The sequence below is a fragment of the Macaca nemestrina genome, chromosome 12 (assembly GCF_043159975.1).
Source record: "Macaca nemestrina isolate mMacNem1 chromosome 12, mMacNem.hap1, whole genome shotgun sequence".
NCBI lineage: Eukaryota > Metazoa > Chordata > Mammalia > Primates > Cercopithecidae > Macaca > Macaca nemestrina.
The window spans coordinates 7,017,487-7,038,042 of NC_092136.1; the positions used below are offsets into that span (position 1 = coordinate 7,017,487).

Here is a 20,556-nt window from a genome sequence, read left to right on the forward strand (position 1 = left end):
GTCTACTCCAGGTTTCCCTCACCCAGCCTTTGCTCAGTCTTCCTCACCTTTCTGGGATTCGTTGGTTGGTTTTTTTTTTTTTTTTTTTTGAGACGGAGTCTCGTTCTGTCGCCCAGGCTAGAGTGCAGTGGCACAATCTCTGCTCACTGTAAGCTCTGCCTCCCAGGTTCATGCCATTCTCCTGCCTCAGCCTCCCGAGTAGCTGTGACTACAAGCGCCTGCCACCACGCCTGGCTAAGTAGAGACAGTTTCACCGTGTTAGCCAGGATGGTCTCGATCTCCTGACCTCGTGATCCGCCCGCCTCGGCCTCCCAAAGTGCTGGGATTACAGGCGTGAGCCACCGCCCCTGGCCTCAGTTTTTCTTTGAGAGTCTCACTCTGTTGTCCAGGCTGGAGTGCAGTGGCATGATCTTGGCTCACTGCAACCTCCGCCTCCTGGGTTCAAGTGATTCTTGAGTTGCTGGGATTACAGGGGTGCGCCACCATGCCAGGATATTTTTTTTTTTTTAGTAGAGATGGGGTTTCACCATGTTGGCCATGCTGGTCTCGAATCCCTGACCTCAGGTGATCTACCTGCCTCAGCTTCCCAAAGTGCTGGGATTACAGGCGTGAGCCATTCACCCAGCCAACCTTACCTTCCTGGATTGCATTAATGGTATCAAAGGTCTGTCTTCCCACCTTGAATTTCTATTTCTGCCCTCTGGCCCAGCCTCCTTGTGATGAGCAAAGCTATTCATCTGCCTCTCTGGTGCTCTACCCTGAGCAGTCAGCCCCTGGGCTTCACTCCCCAGCTTCCCCAGGACTCCTGCCTGTCTCTGTCCACTGGGGCTTCAGGAGCAGTGACCCTCACTTCAACACCCTTCCTCTCTTTAGGAGGGAAACAGACTGTGACCAAGTCACAGTCCTTAGCTATAACTCCACTCCTTTCTCTCCAATGTAAGACAGCATATTCCAGAAAAGAAAAACTCAGATTGTGAGAGAATGGGATAGGTGCTATTCAAAGGATGCCCTAAGCTCAAACCTCAGACTCATAACCTATGAGTGACCAGTTTCCCCGTCAGTAAAGCGGGGATAATTAAACGCCCTTCTAAGAATGCTGGAAAGGATAACAGGAACAACAAAGGGCAGATGCTTGGCTGTAGCAGCAGCAGCTGTAGTCCTTACAGATTACTTAGGCTCTAGCAGCATGTCATGACACTTTAGTTAGGAACCACTGGGTAAGTCAATGGATGAACAGCTCCCAGGTAATACATGGATATTTTATGAACTTTGAGAGCTTGTTTGGAGGTTCTAGCAGGGGAGTGAGGCTACTAGTATACCCTTGACTAAAGACTGATCCTCCTCTATTAGGGATGGTTGTCCTCTTCGATCGAGCGCACAGCTTTGGGAGGGACGCACATGGAGCGGTGAGGGAGGAAGGGGACACCCGCCTAGCCAGCCAGATCAGCCGAATCAACCCTGGTGATCAATGGGGTGACAGATGTCACAGCCAGATCGTCCTCACATCCTACATGAGTATTTTATAAGGGCCTCCTGGAGACAATATCTTAAGTGAAGAAAGTAAGAAATGATGGCAATGTCAATCAGTTGACAAATATTTTAAAGACCTAATTACCTGCCTGTCACTGTGCTAACTGGTGTAGAAAAGCCAAAAGAAGCCTAAAACCTAATTTGGCTCCTGCCCTTACAGAGCTTATAATCTACTAGGGAAGAAAAGGTCAATGTACCTGAAATAATAAGGGCCACAGGCATATCTGTGCGATGCAGACACAGAGCTGCCGGCAAGTGCAAGAACCACTAGAAAAGGGAGAGGTCAGAATGTAGGTGCAAGAGCTACTGACTTGCTTGTGGGTGAGGCAAGCCAGCTCTGCTAAATGTCCCTGAGTCATCTGGCCTAAGTTAGAGGGAACATGCCCCACCCTGAGGGGTCCAGGCTCCTCAGGTCGAGACATCTGCCCAGGCATGGCCAGGGGCACCTGCAGGCCCTGCCCCCTGTATAACAAGATAGAAAGGAGAGGGTATCAGGGCTGTCTCCATACATAGTCAAAATAAGCTGTGGCCTGTGATATGCAAAGCATTAAGAAGGGGCGATAAGGAATACAGAGGTAAGTAAGGAGGAGGTCCTATCATCAGAGAGCTTACACAGTGCTATCCTGTTGAGTTTCTTGGGGGCAGCTTTTGAGTCTTCGTCTCACTATACCAGCACCCAACTTAGACTCCATCCTAAAGAAGGTGCTCAATGAGTGTGTTGGACAAAACAATCTAGAAAAACGAATAGAAACCCTTCCCTGCAAATGGTAGAATATAAGGCAGAATTCGATTAAATGCAGAAAGATCCAGGCAAAATACTACAGAAGACTAGGAAAGACAGACTGCATCTAGTTAGGTGAAGGCCCTCTAGGCTGTGAGCCCTATTAGGGGAGAAAACGGCATCTGAAGTTCTTGCTGACTTCCACAGCTGTATTTCCAGTGCAGAGCACACAGCAAGTGCTCAATAGTTACCTTTTCCATAAAGGCATGCGGTGGGATTTGACACCAATCTTGGAGGATGGGCAGAATTCAGATAGATGGAGATGGGGCAGAATAATAGTTAAGTGTGGCCGGGTGTGGTGGCTCATGTCTGTAATCCTAGCACTTTGGGAGGCCAAGGCGGGCTGATCACCTGAGATCGGGAGTTCGAGACCAGCATGACCAACATGGAGAAACCCCGTCTCTACTAAAAATACAAAATTAGCCAGGCGAGATGGTACATGCCTATAATCCCAGCTACTAGGGAGACTGAGTCAGGAGAATCACTTGAACCTGGGAGGCAGAGGTTGCGGTAAGCCGAGATCGTGCCATTGCACTCCAGCCTGGGCAACAAGAGTGAACTGTCTCAAAAAAAAAAAAAATAGGCCGGGCACGGTGGCTCAAGCCTGTAATCCCAGCACTTTGGGAGGCCGAGACGGGCGGATCACTAGGTCAGGAGATCGAGACCATCCTGGCTAACAGGGTGAAACCCCGTCTCTACTAAAAAATACAAAAAGATAGCCGGGCGACGTGGCGGGCGCCTGTAGTCCCAGCTACTCGGGAGGCTGAGGCAGGAGAATGGCGTAAACCCGGGAGGCGGAGCTTGCAGTGAGCTGAGATCCGGCCACTGCACTCCAGCCCGGGGACAGAGCGAGACTCCGTCTCAAAAAAAAAAAAAAAAAAAAAAAGTTAAGTGTATTTGTCTTTTTCTTTTTTGTTGTTGTTTGTTTTTTTGAGATGGAGTCTCACTCTGTCGCCCAGGCTGGAGTGCAGTGGCGTGATCTTGGCTCACTGCAAGCTCTGCCTCCCGGGTTCACGCCATTCTCCTGCCTCAGCCTCCCGAGTAGCTAGGACTACAGGTGCCCGCCATCGTGCCCGGCTAATTTTTTGTATAGACAGGGTTTCACCATGTTAGCCAGGGTGGTCTCAATCTCCTCATCTCGTGATCTGCCCGCCTCGGCCTCCCAAAGTTCTGGGATTACAGGCGTAAGCCACTATGCCCGGCATATTTGTCTTTTTCAAGCAAATAACATCTTGAGGGTAAGGCCCATGATTTATTCATCTTTGCATCACTACGGCATTTTAGTGTTTTATTGTTTTTTTCTTTTGAGACGGAGTCTCGTTCTGTCACCGAGGCTGGAGTGCAGTGGCACCATCTCAGCTTACTGCAATCTCCGCCTCCCAAGTTCAAGAAACTCTTCTGCCTCAGCCAATCAAGTAGCTGGGATTACAGGCATCCACCACCATGCCTGGCTAATTTTTGTATTTTTAGTAGAGACGGGGTTTCACCACATTGGCCATGCTGGTCTTGAACTCCTGACCTCAATCTGATCTGCCCAATGTGGGCTCCCAAAGTGCTTGGATTATAGGTGTGAGCCACTGTGCCCAGCCCTACAGCATTTTGGTGTAATGCCTGGCACAGTAAAACCTTGATAATTTTTTTTTCTTTTTTTTGAGACAGAGTCCCGCTCTGTCTCCAGGCTGGAGTGCAGTGGTGTGATCTTGGCTCACTGCAACCTCCGCTTCCCAGTTCCAGCAATCCTCCCACCTCAGCCTCCTGAGTAGCTGGAATTATAGGCATGCATCGCCACATCTGACTTTTTATTTTTTTTATTTTTTTTAGTAAAGATGGGGTTTCACCATGTTGTCCAGGCTGGTCTTGAACTCCTGATCTCAAGTGATCTGCCTGCCTCGGCCTCCCAGAGTGCTGGGATTATAGGTGTGAGCCACTGCACCCAGCCAAACCTTGATAATTTGACTTAAACTGATTTAAAGAGTGTCAAGACATCAGTTAATAGGGTTGCTATATTAGAGAAAAATTTTAAAAGTGTGTCAAGACAATAGTGTTTTGGAAATTGACAGAAAAGGCCAGGCACAGTGGCTCACACCTATAATCCCAGCACTTTGGGAAGGTGAGGCAGGAGGCTCGCTTGAGCCCAGGAGTTCAAGACCAGCCTGGTCAAAATGGTGAAATCCTATCTCTATAAAAAACACAAAAATTGGCCAGGCGCGGTGGCTCAGGCCTGTAATTCCAGCGCACTTTGGGAGGCCGAGGTGGGCGGATCGTGAGGTCAGGAGATTGAGACCATCCTGGCCAACATGGTGAAACCCCATCTCTACTAAAACTACAAAAATCAGTTGGATGTGATGGCGCACGCCTGTAGTCCCAGCTACTAGGGAGGTGAGGCAGGAGAATCGCTTGAACCCAGGAGGCGGAGGTTGCAGTGAGCTGAGATTGCGCCACTGCACTCCAGCCTGCTGACAGAGCAAGACTCTGTCTCAAAAAACCCCAAGCAAACAAAAAACAAAACAAAACAAAATTAGCCAGGCATGGTGGCGCACCTGTGGTCCCAGCTACAAGGGAGGCTGAGGCAGGAGTATCGCTTGAGCCTGGGAGGTCGAGGCTGCAATGAGCTGTGATCACACCACTGCACTCCTGCCTGGGTGAAGGAAGGAGCTGATCAATAGTCTCAGATGCCCCAGAAGAGCTGGCTGCAGTGAGCCAAGATCCCACCACTGCACTCCAGCCTGGGCGACAAGAGCGAGACTTCCTTCGTCTCAAAAACAAACAAACAAACAAACAAACAAAAACATCTAGAAAGGTTAGCAAGATCACAGAAGGCTTTTGTTTGTTTTGTTGTTGTTGTTGTGATCTAAACATGTTATTGCTGAGTAGGGGGCGGGTGGAGAAAAATGGGGAGGTTTGGCAAATGGAGTAAGGAGACAACCAGAGGAGAGCCAAAGGGTGTCTGGGCAGCCAAATAGAACCCGGTGATATCAGCAGGCACCTTTGCCGTGGACCTGTCACCATGGGCGGTGACATTCCTTAGCATTTCAGAGAGAGGGACAGACTGGAGAAGAGGGCATTTTCCAAGGCTGAGGATTGGCAAGGCAGGAACGGCAGAGAATCAAGGGGGATTCTAGGCTGCTGGAAACTACTGGAATTGGCTGGGAGCCAGAGCCAGGCAGTGTGAGCAGAGTGGTCAGTGGAGGGAAACAGAGGAGGGGAATAGGCCAGAAGAATAATCCTGAATGGGCAGCGCTGGGGTTCCCAAATGCTGAGGATGCAGAAGGCTCCCTTGGTGGTGGAGGGAGAGGGGGACGAGAGCACCATGAGAGGGCACTTCAGAGTGTGAGTTCTTGAACTCTCTCAAACAGCCCCTAATGATGGTGACAGGGGATGTGAGCTGTTCCTTCGTGTTTTGGCACTGTGTCCCACAGGCATCTTGTGAAAACGCCAGCACCATGGCACAGGGACCACCTGGCAGATCATAGGGCATTAGCATTTTCTGTGAGTGAGTCATTGGTTTTCCATCGAGAACTGCTTCAGGAGATTTGATGAGTTTTGTTAGTTATCGAGGTTCTACCTCATAAGTATGGCCTTAGAGTCAGAGGCCCATGTATCCAGAGGCTAACATGAGACTCTAAGACCTTGAAATGTCAAGGGGTGGAGGGTGCGTTATCTCTAGTAGTCCTTATGTCCCCACAAGGATAGGGGGAGTGGGCGAGAGAAGACCCTCCTCTCCGTCATCTCCAGATAGCATGTAAGGATTAGAAATCTCGTCATCATCTTGGGTGCTTGGAAACACACCTATGTTTGAAAGAATGAGCATAAAATGGAGAACTATCACTTGGGGCAGGGGCAACCTCTGGGTGAAGTGGGGCTAGAGGAAGCTCTGATGGGAGATGGTAAAATACTCAGACCTTGCCAGTTTTCCACTTTTGCAAAGACTGACCCACCATCCAAGACTTATAGGCTGCCTCATGATATGAGAGACTCATTCAAGCACTGAGCTTACACACACATGTACACACACACTCTCACTTGCCACAGCCACCCCAAATGGGGAAAGGCAAAGGGAGGCCCTCTGTTCCCCTTAACCTAGAGGGCAAGGACTAGTGACTCAGTCCTGGCTGGGCACTCCGACGGGCAGCTCCCTCTCAGCTTCCCCTCTGCTGTGGAGCTACAACTGTCCCTGCCTTTGTTCCCTCAATTCTCAAGCTCCCTGACTCAGCCTCCCCTGAACTTCCCAGAAGGGGACAAAGCCCTTGTCAATGGGGTGGTGTGGGGGCAGTGGCAGTGAGGCCGATCTGGCAGAAAGCTGTAGGGCCCGAGTTCCATTTCTTTTTCCAGTCTCAACTTTCAGGGTGCCTCAGCCTTGCCAGTTCAGCAGTCAGCTCTAGGCTCCTCCCCAACTTGCCCAGATCTCTCTCTGAGGCCAGGCTGATGGGGTGGAAATGGTTAACTAGAACCTTCCTCCCACCCAACTGGGCAAAGTCTGACACCTGGTGGCCAAGGTGAGGAATGGCCAAAAGGCCCCTTTTCAAGTCTTCCCAGAACTGCTCCAGAGCCTGGATGGCCAAAGTGAAAGAGGAGGTGACTACAGAAGGATGTGTGGAGGGTGGTAGGAGCAGGACAGAAGACAGCAGTGACAAAAAAAACCCAGAGACTCCTTCCTTTGCCCTCAAGCTGCTGCCATGGAAGCACATTAGGCCAGAGAACCTGGACCAGGAGAAGAGGGAGTGTCTGGGAGGGTAGTGAGGGGCCAGGAATGACTGCCTAAAAGAATTCTGGCCCACAGGGTGAGGAATGGGGCCCACGGGGTGTGAGTATGTTGGGGGCGGGGCCAGGGGTATTCTGGCTGCCCAGAATCTCCTGAGTGGGACTGACTTCCAGCTCAGGGTAGGTGGCAGAGCCCAAGGGCCTGAGGAAGGAGGGTACCGGCGAGAGGGAAGAAGAGCTGGATCCATCCCACAGCCCACTGGGCCCCAGGCAGCTGCTCCCCTCTCTCCACCTGCCTCCACCTTCCCAGCTCTACCTTGCTCTCCCCACAAACCTCATGGTGAGGAGGGGGAAGGGAATGCAGGCACAGTGCTGAGGCCCCCATCCTGCCACATTGTCTGAGCTAAGCCAGACCTAATCCTTCTTCCCTTGAGTGCAGTCAGCGGTGGGCCTCATCCCCTGGGAAGGTGCTGGGTTCCTGTTTCAGTTCTTTTCTCTCCTGGACCCCCAGGACTCTGGACTTGGCCCTGAAGCAAGGGTGTTGGGTATTATTACCAGGCTGAGGTGCAAAGGTCACTCCTACTAGTCTCATCACCAGCCTCTGGGTGTCGGGGCTGACGTAAGGGTCTCAGGACATTCCCCAGGGAGAGAGAACTCAGCACCCAACCCAGACCTCTGGCCTGGCCATCCAGCCTGAAGCCTGAACAGGCTCCAGGACAGCAGTTTAGGGAATGAGGCCAGGATGCTGCCTGAGTAGGGGAAGGGATTCTAGGCAAGAAGGTACAGAAGGTGGATAGGGTTGGAGAGCAAAGAAGGAAAAAGACCTGAGGATGGAAAGGCCAAGGTCCAGCCTAGTCAGCTGTGCACCTTAGGAATCCAGGTGCTGAGTCAGGGAATGCCAGTTGGACAGGGATGGTTCCAAAATCCCTAGGTGCCAACTCTTCCCTGGGGGCCCAACCCCACTGCCATTTAGGAGAGAACAGCAATGCTGCTTGCAGAGAGTTCCCTCAACTCCAAGCCAGAAAGCCAGGCCTAGGGTGCCTGCACTTGAGCTGACCACTCTGAATCTTTTTCTTGGGTCTGGGGGTAGCTGAAGGCTGAGGGAGACATCTTCCAGGCTGGGTGGGTGCCTGAGCCAGGCAAAGCTGGGGAAGCTGGCGGGGACAGCCCAGCCAACATCTACAGAGTAGCTCAGGATGCCAGAGGCTACCCAAGGAAAAAAGGCAATAGTCCCAGGCGGCGGCAGGAGCTGCTGTGGCTGCCCAGCAGCACACCCCATTTCACGCTCCCTGGGCGGTGGCAGGGCCCCACGGCTATCAGCTTTCAGGGGTAGGAGGGACTTGGGAATGAGGAGGGGTCTGCCCCACCCATGGCTCCCTATCCCTCAGGGCTTGGACTCAGGAGGTGGGTGCCACACATCTCTAGAAACAGCCCAGGAACCCTTGCTGAGGCCCTCTGGGGAGGGGGTAATCAATCCCCCAGAGCCTATATGCCATCCCTACCTAGCATACTCAGCACCTGACTGGACTCAGCACCTAGGCCCTCCCCAGCCCTGGTAGAGAGGGCCTCCCTGCTTCCATCCCCAACTCCACAAGGACACTGTCTCCCTGAATGTGGGCCCCACTTAGTCCACAAGGCAGATGGAGGGATTAGAATAGGCCCAGCCCAAACAATACAGCAGAAAGGGCCCTCCAGCTCCATGCAGTGCCCTGACAAGCTCCCTCCTCCACCAGCCCTCCTCCAGGACGCCGATGGGGGGAGCCAGGCAGGACGTGGACCCTGAAGACATGGCCTGCTCCTGTACTTCCCCTTTGGTGGTCTCCTCTCCAGAGCAGCTTCCTCCCTTGTGCCCACAAGTACCAGTGGCTTAGCCCTCTTCCAGTACAGAGCACCCAGACCCCAGAGCAGGGAAAGGAGGAGGCAGAGGCTTCTGAGCAGGCGGCAGCCCAGGAGTCTGTGCCCCACCCTCCCAGTATCCCTGGAAGGAAGAACCGGATGGGATCTCTGGAGGGTGATTAGAGCTGGGCTGGTCCCTGTGCTGGTTCCCAGACTCCCACTGGCCAGTACTTTTGCCTCCTGCCAGGAAGTTGATGAGGGGGAGGCAGCAGTATGGATGAGTCAGTGATGACAGGAGCCCAAGGGACAAAGGTCATGGGTGGAGAATTGAGAGACATTGTTTACAGCAGTCCACCTCCTCCAGGAGGCCTTCCAATGCTAATCATCCCTGTGGTCCTAACCAATCTCTGACCCACCCTTTTCCTCTTCTGGTAGGAATTATAGCCTCTCACTGACAACTGTACATCTGTCTGCCTTGTGACAGTGAGCTCCTGGGCCCAAGACAGACTGTGGTTCGACTGGGGCCCTGCAATGCCTGTGACTCTCGGCAGTGATAATCATTGAGCTACACTTCCTACTTTCAAAAACTTTTTGACATCTCTTTTAATTAATATGTGGGAAAGTGCTTAGAACAGTACTTGGCACATGGTATGTGCAACATGAGTGTTAGGTTTACTGTTAATATTATCTGCTCAGATTAACATTATTGTGAGAGGGCAGATTTTGCCAATGAAGAACTGGGGATCAAAACCCATTGTGGTGGGGGAACCAGACCCTTGCTCTGCCTTCCAGTATGGAATCTTCCTGACTGGTGGGGCGGGTGGGGCAGGACTTGGGACCCCAGGAGAGCCAAAACAGCAAACACTTACTCGGACTAAGAGTGGGCAGCATCTTTGGGCACAGACTGTGAGAAAGGAGGTTTCAGAACCCATGGGCTTCTCCAGCCAGGTCTCCTGGGGCCGGTGGGGGTTGGGTGGGAGCAGGGAAGGGGCCTGGATTAGACCAAACTCTCTTCAGACCTCCAAACCTGCCCCCACAACGCTGGGCGGGCCAAAGGACCGAGTGAAGGCTCCAGCTGGGCTCTAGGGAGTTACAAACTGGCCACGGGGATTAGCGAAGCTGAAAAGAACATTTGCCTAGGAAGGGAAAACGGGAAGTGAGAGGCTGAGGATAACTCTCTTCAAGTCTCTCGGGACCCACAGCAGACCAATGGGGGCCGGGGGAGGTGGTGAAGTAGGGGCATCCTGACAGGTCCCCCGCCCCAGCCTGCCCCTCCTCCCGCAGCCCACAGCTGTGGCACCGCCCCACCCCTCACCCTACACTGCCTACCATTGGCTAGCGCCAGGGCCCCGCCCCACAGAGGCGGCCTGCCATTGGCTGAAGTCTTTCCTGTTTGCGCCCTTGTTGGGGTGGGGGAGGCGTCCCTCCCTGGACCCCAGCGACTTCCTCTCTCGGTTTGTCTGGGTCATCTTGTCTGCCTGCCGCTGGCCTGGCCCCGTCTGTCTCTCTCAGCAGCTGTCTTTCTCGCGCCCACTGGCCGGTCTCTCCTCTTCCCCGCAGTCGCCTCCTTCCTCTGCCTGCCTGGGTGGCCGCCATGGGCCGGAAGCGGCTCATCACTGATTCCTACCCGGTTGTGAAGAGGAGGGAGGGGCCCGCTGGGCACAGCAAGGGGGAGCTGGCATCCGAGCTAGGTCTCTGACGTGTGAGGGAGGCAGGAGGAGTGGACACGGAGGGGCCTAGAGGACGTGGGCAGAGGGGCAGATGGAAGGGGAAAGGTGGCCTGTCCTCCCCTCCCGACACCAGGTCTAGCTGCGGGGTGGCAGAGGCAAAGGGGTGGTGAGGAAGGCTGGGAGGTGAGGGGCAGGAGACTGAGGCCAGCCTCGCACTGAAGAGCAGCTGTCATTGCAGGGGAGGAGCCCCAGCCCCGCGACGAGGAGGAAGCGGAGCTGGAGCTGCTGAGGCAGTTTGACCTGGCCTGGCAGTACGGGCCCTGCACCGGTGAGAACCCACCCAGCCCCACGGAGGTGCCTCTCCCACACGTCTCTGAAGTCACCCAAGCGCTTGCGTGACTCTGACCCTCAGGCACTGTCTCCCCTGAACACACACATTCTCCAGCTCAGACTCTACCCCACCCCCAACAAGGCTCCAGAGTCTTCTTCCTACCCTGGCAGGGATCACACGGCTGCAGCGCTGGTGTCGGGCCAAGCAGATGGGCTTGGAGCCTCCCCCAGAGGTGTGGGAGGTGCTGAAGACCCACCCCGGAGACCCCCGCTTCCAGTGCAGGTCAGAGACAGGCTGGGAGGGCTTTCAGGGGAGCCAGGGCCTTCTCCAGGCACCGTCACCCTGCTGTCCTGACCTGAGGGAGAAATGGATGGAGGGTTGAAGGGCCTTGCTGAACAGGCAAGAAGGAGGACACGCTACTGTAATAATTCTTTTTTTTTTTTGACACAGAGTCTCGCTCTGTCGCCCAGGCTGGAGTGTAGTGGCGCGATCTTGGCTCACTGCAAGCTCCGCCTCCCGGGTTCACGCCATTCTCCTGCCTCAGCCTCCCAAGTAGCTGGGACTACAGGCGCCCGCCACCACGCCCGGCTAATTTTGTTTTTGTATTTTTAGTAGAGATGGGGTTTCACTGTGTTAGCCAGGATGGTCTTGATCTCCTGACCTCGTGATCCACCCGCCTCGACCTCCCAAAGTGCTGGGATTACAGGCATGAGCCACCGCACCCGGCCAATAATTCTTACCTCCACAAGCTAGTCGGGGGCAAAGGTACACCCAGGAACCAAGGAACTATCTATTTAGAACCAAGGGGTTTCCCAAGGACTATGGGCATGGCCAAGAATAGCTGGTGAAATCAGATCCAGGGACTCAACAACTGACCCTTTCCCTCTCTCTCTCTCTCTCTCTCTCTCTGGGATATCCCTCCCTCCCACCCCATCTTCTACAGCCTCTGGCATCTCTATCCCCTATGAGGCACCACGTATGACCTCCTGCCCTTGGCTCTCTTGCTCATCACCCAAGAATCTCAGGACAGAAGCAAGAGCCCATTGCTCCTGCTCAGCTCAGCCCCGCTGCGGAGGAACCCTTGGCAGGCAGAACCTGGAGGTGTCAGAGGCTCAACTCCTCCATCTAACCAGCAGGCTCTCAGAGCCCCCCTGGAAGAGCCTGTGCAGCTGAAGCAGAGTGCTTCTAGATGGAGAGTGGTCACTGGGGAAAAGGACCTGGCCATCACCTTCCAGTACCTGCTGCCTGTCTCCCTGACCCATGGTGTGGCAAGTTAGGCACAGCCAGACGTGGACAGTTGATCCATGAGGCAAAGATGCTGTCCCACCTATGACTAGGAATCAGAGCAGGACTGGCTGAGCTCCCAGGGCAAGGGGTTCACTAATGCTTACCAATAAAGAATATTAAGCCTGGAATCCTGACCTTCAGTCCTTTACTGTGGCCCTGCTTTGACTGGCAGTCCCTAGCAAGTTAGGAGATGGGAGAACCACCACCACAGTTCTTTTCCTTCAAGAAAGTCCTAGGCCTGAGAGGGAGAAGACATAGACAGCTTAAGAGACGGATCAAGTCCTCTAAGAGCTGAGCGACCTCTGGTGCCCCCTGGTGGCCCACAGGGAAACTACTCACGACTCACCTTCCTGGAGCAGCCAGGGAAAACCTACCTGACCTGCCAGCCACCTGGCTTGCTAAGCAGTGCCCACTTCACAAACATGGGTGCTTTGCCAGAGAAGGACCTTTGGGGTCCATGGCACATGAAGTCCAAACATATCTATACATTCCCAGCAAGCACCTCTGGCTTCCCACATCAGGGACCACCTTGATCAAAGCAGGGCTGGGGAGGGTCTCAACTTGCAGGACCTGCTCAGACATGGCCATCATCTGAGGGGCTTTGGTAAGAAATTGATGGCTGGGCATGGTGGCTCACGCCTGTAATTCCAGCACTTTGGGAGGCCCAGGCGGGCGGATCACGAGGTCAAGAGATGGAGACCATCATGGCTAACAAGGTGAAACCCTGTCTCTACTAAAAATACAAAAAATTAGCCGGGTGTGGTGACAAGCGCCTGTAGTTCCAGCTACTCAGAAGGCTGAGGCAGGAGAATGGTGTGAACCCGGGAGGCAGAGCTGGCAGTGAGCTGATACTGTGCCACTGCACTCCAGCCTGGGTGACAGAGGGAGACTCCTCAAAAAAAAAAAAAAAAAAAAAAGGCTGGGCACAGTGGCTCACGCCTGTAATCCCAGCACTTTGGGAGGCCAAGGTGGATGGATCACGAGGTCAAGAGATCGAGACTATCCTGGCTAACACGGTGAAACCCCATCTCTACTAAAAATACAAAAAATTAGCCGGGCATGGTGGCGGGCGCCTGTAGTCCCAGCTACTTGAGAGGCTGAGGCAGAAGAATGGCATGAACCCAGGAAGCGGAGCTTGCAGTGAGCCGAGATCACACCACTGCACTCCAGCCTGGGCAACTAAGCAAGACTCTGTCTCAAAAAAAAAGAAAAAAGAAACTGACGGTGCTGGGGGATGGAGAACTGGCTGGAGCCAGAAACAATGCTCAGGAGACCCGGGGTCAGGGTATGACATGGAGAATAGAGTCAGTAACTGCTTCTGTAGCATTACCTTCATCTACTGTAGCAGCCCTCCATCCTGGGGGCAGATGGAGGCAGCACTAGTAACTTGTTGGAAACAGGCCTAGAGAGCAGCTAAGTGGCCTGTGTAGCCCCTGTCTTACTGAGCACTGATCATGTTTCGGGTACTTTAAATGTATTATCTCGAATCCTCCTAAAAAACCTTCCAGGTAAGTTTTACCGAGAGGGGAACTGAAACTAAGAAAGGTTAAGTAAAGTTGTCCAAAAGCACACAGCAGGCAAGAGGCAGTGCAGTGACCAGGGGCCACTTGCATTAAGCTCTTCCAGTCTATGCCACAGCTCCCACCCAGCTGCTGAGCACTCACTATGTGCCAGGCACCAAAGGTCCCCTTGGGGTGTTACTAATGGTCAGGAGATGGACAAAAACAAACACGTAAGTTAATTATGTCAGGTAGCAGTCAGTAGTAAGCAAAATCAGAGTTGAGATCAGAAAGGGTCCAAGGATGCCAGGGCGCTATGTTAGAGAGACTGGTCAGGGAAGGCCCTCTGCTAAGGTGGCATTTGAGCAGAGACCTGAAGAAAGGAAGGGAGCAAGGTCTGCACCTGAGTGTTCCAGACAGAAGGAGCAACAAGGAGAAGCTCCCTGAGGGAGGAGTGTTTCCAGCCTGTTCCAGGAAAGGCACTGAGGAGGCCAGTGAGGCTGGGGGCCAGGGAGCAAGGAAGGGTAGTGGGAATTGAGAGAAGACAGGCAACAGGCTGGTCCCTAGGGCCATGATAAGAAATCTGGATTTGATTCTGAGTGAGAGGGGAAGATACTGGAGGGCTTGAGGTCAATAAATGACAGAGTCAGCTGATGTTTAGAAAACATTACTCTGTTGGTGGAAAACAAGATTGTGGAGCTGGGGAAAACAGAGGTAGCAAAACCACTCAGGAGGCCTCTGAAGTTGGCCTCATGAGAGTTGAGCTTGATCTGGACCAGCATGAGGAGGTGAAGTGGCCAGGTACACTCTGTATTTTGAAGGAAGAGCTGACTGGCAGGACTTGCCTATAGGACTGTGGGATTTAAGAGGCAGGAGCCAAGGATAACTCCAAAGGTTTTGGTTTGGGTGACTGGAAGGACAGAGTTCTCATTACTAAGATGGGAAAACTTGTGGGAAGGGTGGGGTGGGAATCTGGAGATCCATCTTAGACATGCTGAAGTATCTGTGCCACTTCCAAGGGGACACGGGGTATAGGCAGTGGATATGTAAGTCTCGGATTCTGAGGCATTCTAGGTTTAAAATATAAACTTGGGAATCTTTTAGATGGCCTTGAAAGCCGCAACAGTGGATGAGATCCCCGGAGTGAGTGTAGAGAGAGAAGTAGTCTGAGAGATCCAGTAGGGAGAGAACCTGAGGTTACAGGAGATGAGAAGGCAGTTGTGTGAGTGAGATCTTTGTGAGGGTGAGGAGGGCCAGGAACCAGGATACGCAAAGAGGGTGGCCTTCTGTAGACACATGCACTGTGACAGGAAGGGAGACAGAGAACATGAGAGGAGTCTCAGGTAGGGGGATATATTTGGGGATGGGAATATTCAAGAATCAGATATTTACTAAGAGCCTGGCACTGCTGGGAGGGCTCTGATGTTTACTAAGTGCCTATCCATGCCATCTGCTAAGTGAAATGCTGCACACATGTTATCTAGTTGAATCCTGAGAACAATCTCATTAGGGAAGTACTATCCATGTTTTACAGATAAGGAAACCAAGGCTGAGAGGAAAAGTGCCTTGCTCAATCAGTAAACACCAGGGCCTGAATTCACCCCACACCTGCACTCCAGATGTTGGAGGATAAGAATGTTGTTGAGGAGATAAGGACTACATATGTGGCAAGTTAGAAAACCATGTAATACAAGTACTTTCCTGAGGCAACATAGGAGTGGTATAGAGACTGAATTGTCTGAGTTCTCAGAAAGGAAAGAGCACCACAGGTGACAGGGACCCGCTGCAGGAGCCTCGAGCACAGGGACTGCCACTTCCCTCCCGCTGCATTGTATTCCCCTTGCCGCACCTCATCTGCACCTAGCCCCTTCTAATCAGGGGTCCCTGTTTCTCACCTTCCCACCTTCCACCGCAGGGCGAATGCAGACTTCCCACTGCAGGGGACAGCACCACACGGAATGTTCTTAGTCATTTCTTTCACCAATTTGCATTCTACTCCGTATGTCTGGAGTAGCTGTACTTCTTTTTTGACACAGAGTCTCACTCTGTCACTCAGGCTGAAGTGTAGTGGGATGATCTTGGCTCACTGCAACCTCTGTCTCCAGGGTTCAAGCAATTCTCGTGCCTCAGCCTCCCAAGTAGCTGGGATTAGAGGTACCCACCACCATGCCTGGCTAATTTTTGTATTTTTGGTAGAGATGGGGTTTCATCACATTGGTCAGGCTTTGAACTCCTGACCTTAAGTGATTCACTCGCCTCAGCCTCCCAAAATGCTGGGATTACAGGCGTGAAACACTGTGCCCAGCCTGGAGTAGCTAAAAGTAGGTGAAATTATTTTTTTTTATTTTTTTTATTTTTTTTTTTTTTGAGACGGAGTCTCGCTCTGTCGCCCAGGCTGGAGTGCAGTGGCGCGATCTCGGCTCACTGCAAGCTCCGCCTCCCGGGTTCACGCCATTCTCCTGCCTCAGCCTCCCAAGTAGCTGGGACTACAGGCGCCCACAACCGCGCCCGGCTAATTTTTTGTATTTTTAGTAGAGACGGGGTTTCACCATGGTCTCGATCTCCTGACCTTGTGATCCACCCACCTCGGCCTCCCAAAGTGCTGGGATTACAGGCGTGAGCCACCGCGCCCGGCCGGTGAAATTATTTATAATTAAATAAAATGAAGTCTCCAGGAAGATGTGCCACGTGTGGCCTATGGCTGCTTTCAAGTACCCCTGATACATCTACCACCACCTCACTCAGTTTGAACGGCACATCAGAAATACTAAAAAGCATATATATATAATATTTTATATATGTAAAAAAATATATATAATATATAATATATTATATATTATATATATTTATATATATACACACACACACACACACACACATATATATAATTTTTGAGAAAGGGTCTTGCTCTGTTGCCCAAGCTGGAGCACAGTGGTGCAATCATGGCTCACTGCAGCCTCAAACTCCCAGGCTCAAGCTATCCTCCTGCCTTGGTCTCCCAAGTAGCTGGGACTACAGGCACGTGTCATACACTGAGATAGTCCTGTTATGTTGCCCAGGCTGGTCTCACACTCCTGAGGCCAAACAATCCTCCTGCCTTGGCCTGCTAAAGTACTGGGCTTACAGGAGTGAACTGCCATACCCAGCCAGAGAATAGTGTTCTAGACTAAGGGAATGAGCTGAACAAAGGCAAGAAGGAGGGAATCATATGTGTGCCACAGGCTAGATGTGCAGAGCTGTGAAGTATATACCACAGAGGTTTCCACATAAACTCATACAAAACTAGCATTTGGCTGGGAGCGATGGTTCACGCCTGTAATCCCAGCACTTTGGGAGGCCAAGGTGGGCAGATCATCTGAGGTTGGGTGTTTGAGATCAGCCTGACCAACATGGTGAAACCCTGTCTCTATTAAAAAGGCAAAATTAGCCAGGCATAGAGGTACATGCCTGTAATCCCAGCTACTCAGGAGGCTGAGGCAGGAGAATCACTTGAACCCAGGAGGTGGAGGTTGCAGTGATGCAGTAAGCCAAGATCATACCACTGTACTCCAGCCTGGGCAACAAGAGTGAAGCTCCATCTCAAAAAAAATAAAAAAATTAAAAAATAAAGGACAAAGAACTATAAGAGATGTTGCAAAGGAAGTTTGCAAAACTTGCATCTGGGAAGGGAAGAATGGGGAGGACGTGTCAAATATGATTCAGGTTTTGAGCTTGGGTGGGTGAGAGAATACTGATGCCATGGGAAGAAAAATGGAAACTGGGAGGGGGAAGACAGGCTCAATTTTATACATGCTTGGTTTCAAATGACTACAGGACACCCAAATGGAAACACCTGGTAGGAAATGGAAACAGAGCTCAAGTCCAGCAGAGAGATCATGGGAGGGGCGGTATCTGGGGGACAAGGAAATTACCTGCATAGAACTGACCTATGCGCACAGATGAAAGATTGAAGAGAGACAGGCAAAGAGAAGACCAAGCATCACACTTGGGAAAATTTGCTTTAGAAAATGGTGGAAGAAGATCCAGCAAACCAGAGGGGAAGAGTGCTCAGAGTGGCAGGAGAACCAAGGCAGAGCAAGTGTCCCAGAGGTCACTGGTGCGATGCTGCAGAGACATCAAGGAAGATACTGTCAGGAAGCATGGAGGGGACTAGACCTCATTCCATTCCTCCATTTCCCACTTCCCTCTATCTCCGTTTTGTAGTTCTCTCTAGTGTCTTTGGCTGTCATGGTAACTACCAGTACCACACCCCTCTATGAAGGCCACGCTGATTCATTCTTTATTGACTCAGGTGTGGCAACATTTATCCACCCTCAGACAAACTCACTAGTAGCTTGAAGGTTTAAGGAGCTAATTTACCAAGAAACTAAAGTCAACACAGGAAAGAATAAAGTTTCTGAACTGGTCTAGAAACAGAAGAAAACTACAACAGTGCCAGCTTGAGGCCAATTTGGGTTACTGCCACCTCTGGGACTCGAGAGATTCTCAAAATGATTCCTAGTTTTCCACACAGGTAGGTCTCCAGTTTATCCACCTGAGTCCTAAGCTAGAAAACCATAACTTTGTGCTAGTCATGGCAGATGCAAATGATTAGAACCCCAGGCCCTAAGCCCCAAGAGCTCACTGTAGTAGGGAGACAAAAAACAGACACGGAGGTGAACTTCAAACAATGCTGCAAGACAGGAATGGGCCTGGCCTATGACAACCCTTCAGCTGAGTATATAAGGATGAGTAGTGGTGTCACAAGGTGGACAAGTGATGGTAGACTATGTGTTGGGGTCTGAGTCCTTCTTGAGCCCAACTTTGGTCCTTTGTCTCTTGAAGGAAAAGGCATCTCCTAGGAACTCCCTCTGGGATGTGAGCCTCCATCCTGACCTCGTGGATGCCCCTTCACCTCACCTAGAGGCACCAATGGTTCCTATGCCTGCAGGCCTTGCCCTTGACTGAAGGATGTTTTTCCCTCTGTGCAGCCTTCCCTGAAGAGAGTTAAGGATTTCCCCTCTGCTTCCCATGGTAACCTATTTGTTTTATTACAGCATGTCACATTGCCACAACAATACGCTTCATTGTTTCCAATGCTAGAGAATATTTTATCTCTGTTGGTGTATACCTAACACAACGTTGGCTACATAGTAAGCCTCAAAGCTGGCTGAGGTTGGTCACAGTGGCTCACCCCTGTAATCCTAGCACTTTGGGAGGCTGAGGCAGGAGGATCACTTGAGCCCAAGAGTTTGAGAGCAGCCTGGGCAACAAAGGGGTATTCTGTCTCTACAAAAAATAAATAAATAATTAAATAAAAATTAGCTGGGGGTGGCACACGCCTGTGGCTCCAGCTACTCAGTGGGGCTGAGGCAGGAGGATCGCTTGAGCCCGTAAAGTTGAATTGCAGTGAGCTATATTCCCACCACAGCACTCCAGCCTGAGCAACACACCAAGACCCTGTCAAAAAAAAAAAAAAAAAAAAGGCTGACCAAACCTTCCCACTTCACTCACACCTACTTTGTTTTTTCTTTTTTCTTTGAGATGAAGTCTTGCTCTGTCACCCAGGCTGGAGTGTAGTGGCATCATCTTGGTTCACAGAAACCTCTGCCTACCGGGTTCAAGCAATTCTCTTGCCTCAGCCTCCCGAGTAGCTGGGATCACAGGCACGCGCCACCATGCCCGGCTAATTTTATATTTTTAGTAGAGACAAGGTTTCACCATGTTGGCCAGACTGGTCTTGAACTCCTGACCTCAGGTGATCTGCCCACCTCGGCCTCCCAAAGTGCTGGGATTATAGGCGTCAGCCACCGTGCCCAGCCTGCTCACACCTACTTTTTGATCCTGTCTAGTGCATGAGAATCATTTGTATGAGAGTTGTAAATGCAACTCTTTGGGCTCTAAGTCACTTCTCCATAGGGGTTGTGTGGTCTTAATGGCAGGAGCCATCTTTTCCTAAGGTCTTCTCAGTGAGGAAGGCATCAAAGCTGTCAACTGCAGAAGCAGGCCCTTTTTATATCCTGTTTTGAAGCCTGTGCCTCCACTGGGCTGGCCATGCAGTGCTCAGTCAAGGTCCTCCGAGGTGCAGAGTAGAGACGCTCATCATTGCAGTGAGCCATCCAGCCCATTTCTCCACATGCTCTCGGGAGAATGGCTGGCCAGGATCTGACTATTCCAGTCCCGTAATGCTGTAGTATATACTTGTACAACTCTAAGGACGCTAATTTGGCACTATTTATCAAAATTATAAATGCACCTATCCTTTTCAGTCTATATCTAGAAATTTATCCTACAGATATGTTGGTATGTGTAAAATAACATATGTAAGGTTATTTATTATAAAACTCTTTGTAATAGCAAAGAATATAAATAGCCTAAAAGTCTATTATCCATAAGGGACTGGGCCAGGTGCAGTGGTTCACACCTGTAATCCCAAATATGTGGGGGGCCAAGGCGGGAGGCTGCTTGAGGCAAGGGGTTCAAGTCCAGCCCAGGTAACATAGCGAAATCTTGTCTCTACAAAAAATGTTAAAAATTAGCCCACTGTGATGGCTTGCACCAGTGGTTCCAGCTACTCGGGAGGCTGAGGTTGGGGAGGACCCCTTGAGCCTGGTAGGTTGAGGCTGTAATGAGCTGTGACTGCACCACCGCACTCTAGCCTAGGTGACAGAGCAAGACTCTGTCTCCAAAAAAAAAATAAGGGCCAAGTGCAGTGGCTCATGCCTATAATCCCAGCATGTTGGGAGGCCAAGGCAGGAGGATTGCTTAAGCTCAAGAGAATTTGAGACCAGTCTGGGCAACAGAGTGAAGCACTATCTCTATGTGGAAAAAAAAAAAAAAAAAAATTGCTGGGCGCGGTGGCTCACGCCTGTAATCCCAGCACTTTGGGAGGCCGAGGCAGGCGGATCACGAGGTCAGGAGATCGAGACCATCCTGGCTAAC

At 51.5% G+C, this 20,556-nt stretch overlaps 2 protein-coding genes and 1 long non-coding RNA gene across 17 annotated transcripts in view; 2 read left to right on the forward strand and 1 right to left on the reverse strand.

The window, feature by feature from the left end:
• LOC105469673 (RAD9 checkpoint clamp component A) overlaps positions 1 to 20,556 on the reverse strand; it is an 81,806-nt gene that overhangs the window by 35,464 nt on the left and 25,786 nt on the right. The window lies entirely within an intron of this gene.
• On the forward strand, positions 10,281 to 12,264 carry LOC105469676 (DNA polymerase delta 4, accessory subunit). Of its 2 annotated transcripts, XM_011721043.3 has the most exons (4): positions 10,281 to 10,539; positions 10,757 to 10,846; positions 11,020 to 11,131; positions 11,793 to 12,264. In XM_011721043.3, the coding sequence occupies exons 1-4, from the start codon at positions 10,443 to 10,445 to the stop codon at positions 11,815 to 11,817; spliced, it is 324 nt and encodes a 107-aa protein (XP_011719345.1). In that variant the 5' UTR covers positions 10,281 to 10,442; the 3' UTR covers positions 11,818 to 12,264. The 2 variants fall into 2 exon arrangements, with proteins under 2 accessions (XP_011719345.1, XP_011719344.2); XM_011721042.3 differs by lacking the exon at positions 11,020 to 11,131 and having other exon boundaries at positions 10,282 to 10,539.
• On the forward strand, positions 16,520 to 19,808 carry LOC139357417 (uncharacterized). The gene is made up of 2 exons (XR_011610456.1): positions 16,520 to 18,148; positions 18,460 to 19,808. It is a non-coding gene; the product is annotated as an uncharacterized lncRNA (long non-coding RNA).

Bases quoted from the DNA above. Each gene is read 5' to 3' on its own strand.
- LOC105469676 (XM_011721042.3), top strand. From the start codon at position 10,443: ATGGGCCGGAAGCGGCTCATCACTGATTCCTACCCGGTTGTGAAGAGG. The intron at 10,540-10,756 runs GTCTCTGACGTG...CTGTCATTGCAG, and splicing joins GGAGCTGGCATCCGAGCTAG to GGGAGGAGCCCCAGCCCCGC. The intron at 10,847-11,792 runs GTGAGAACCCAC...CATCTTCTACAG, and splicing joins GCAGTACGGGCCCTGCACCG to CCTCTGGCATCTCTATCCCC.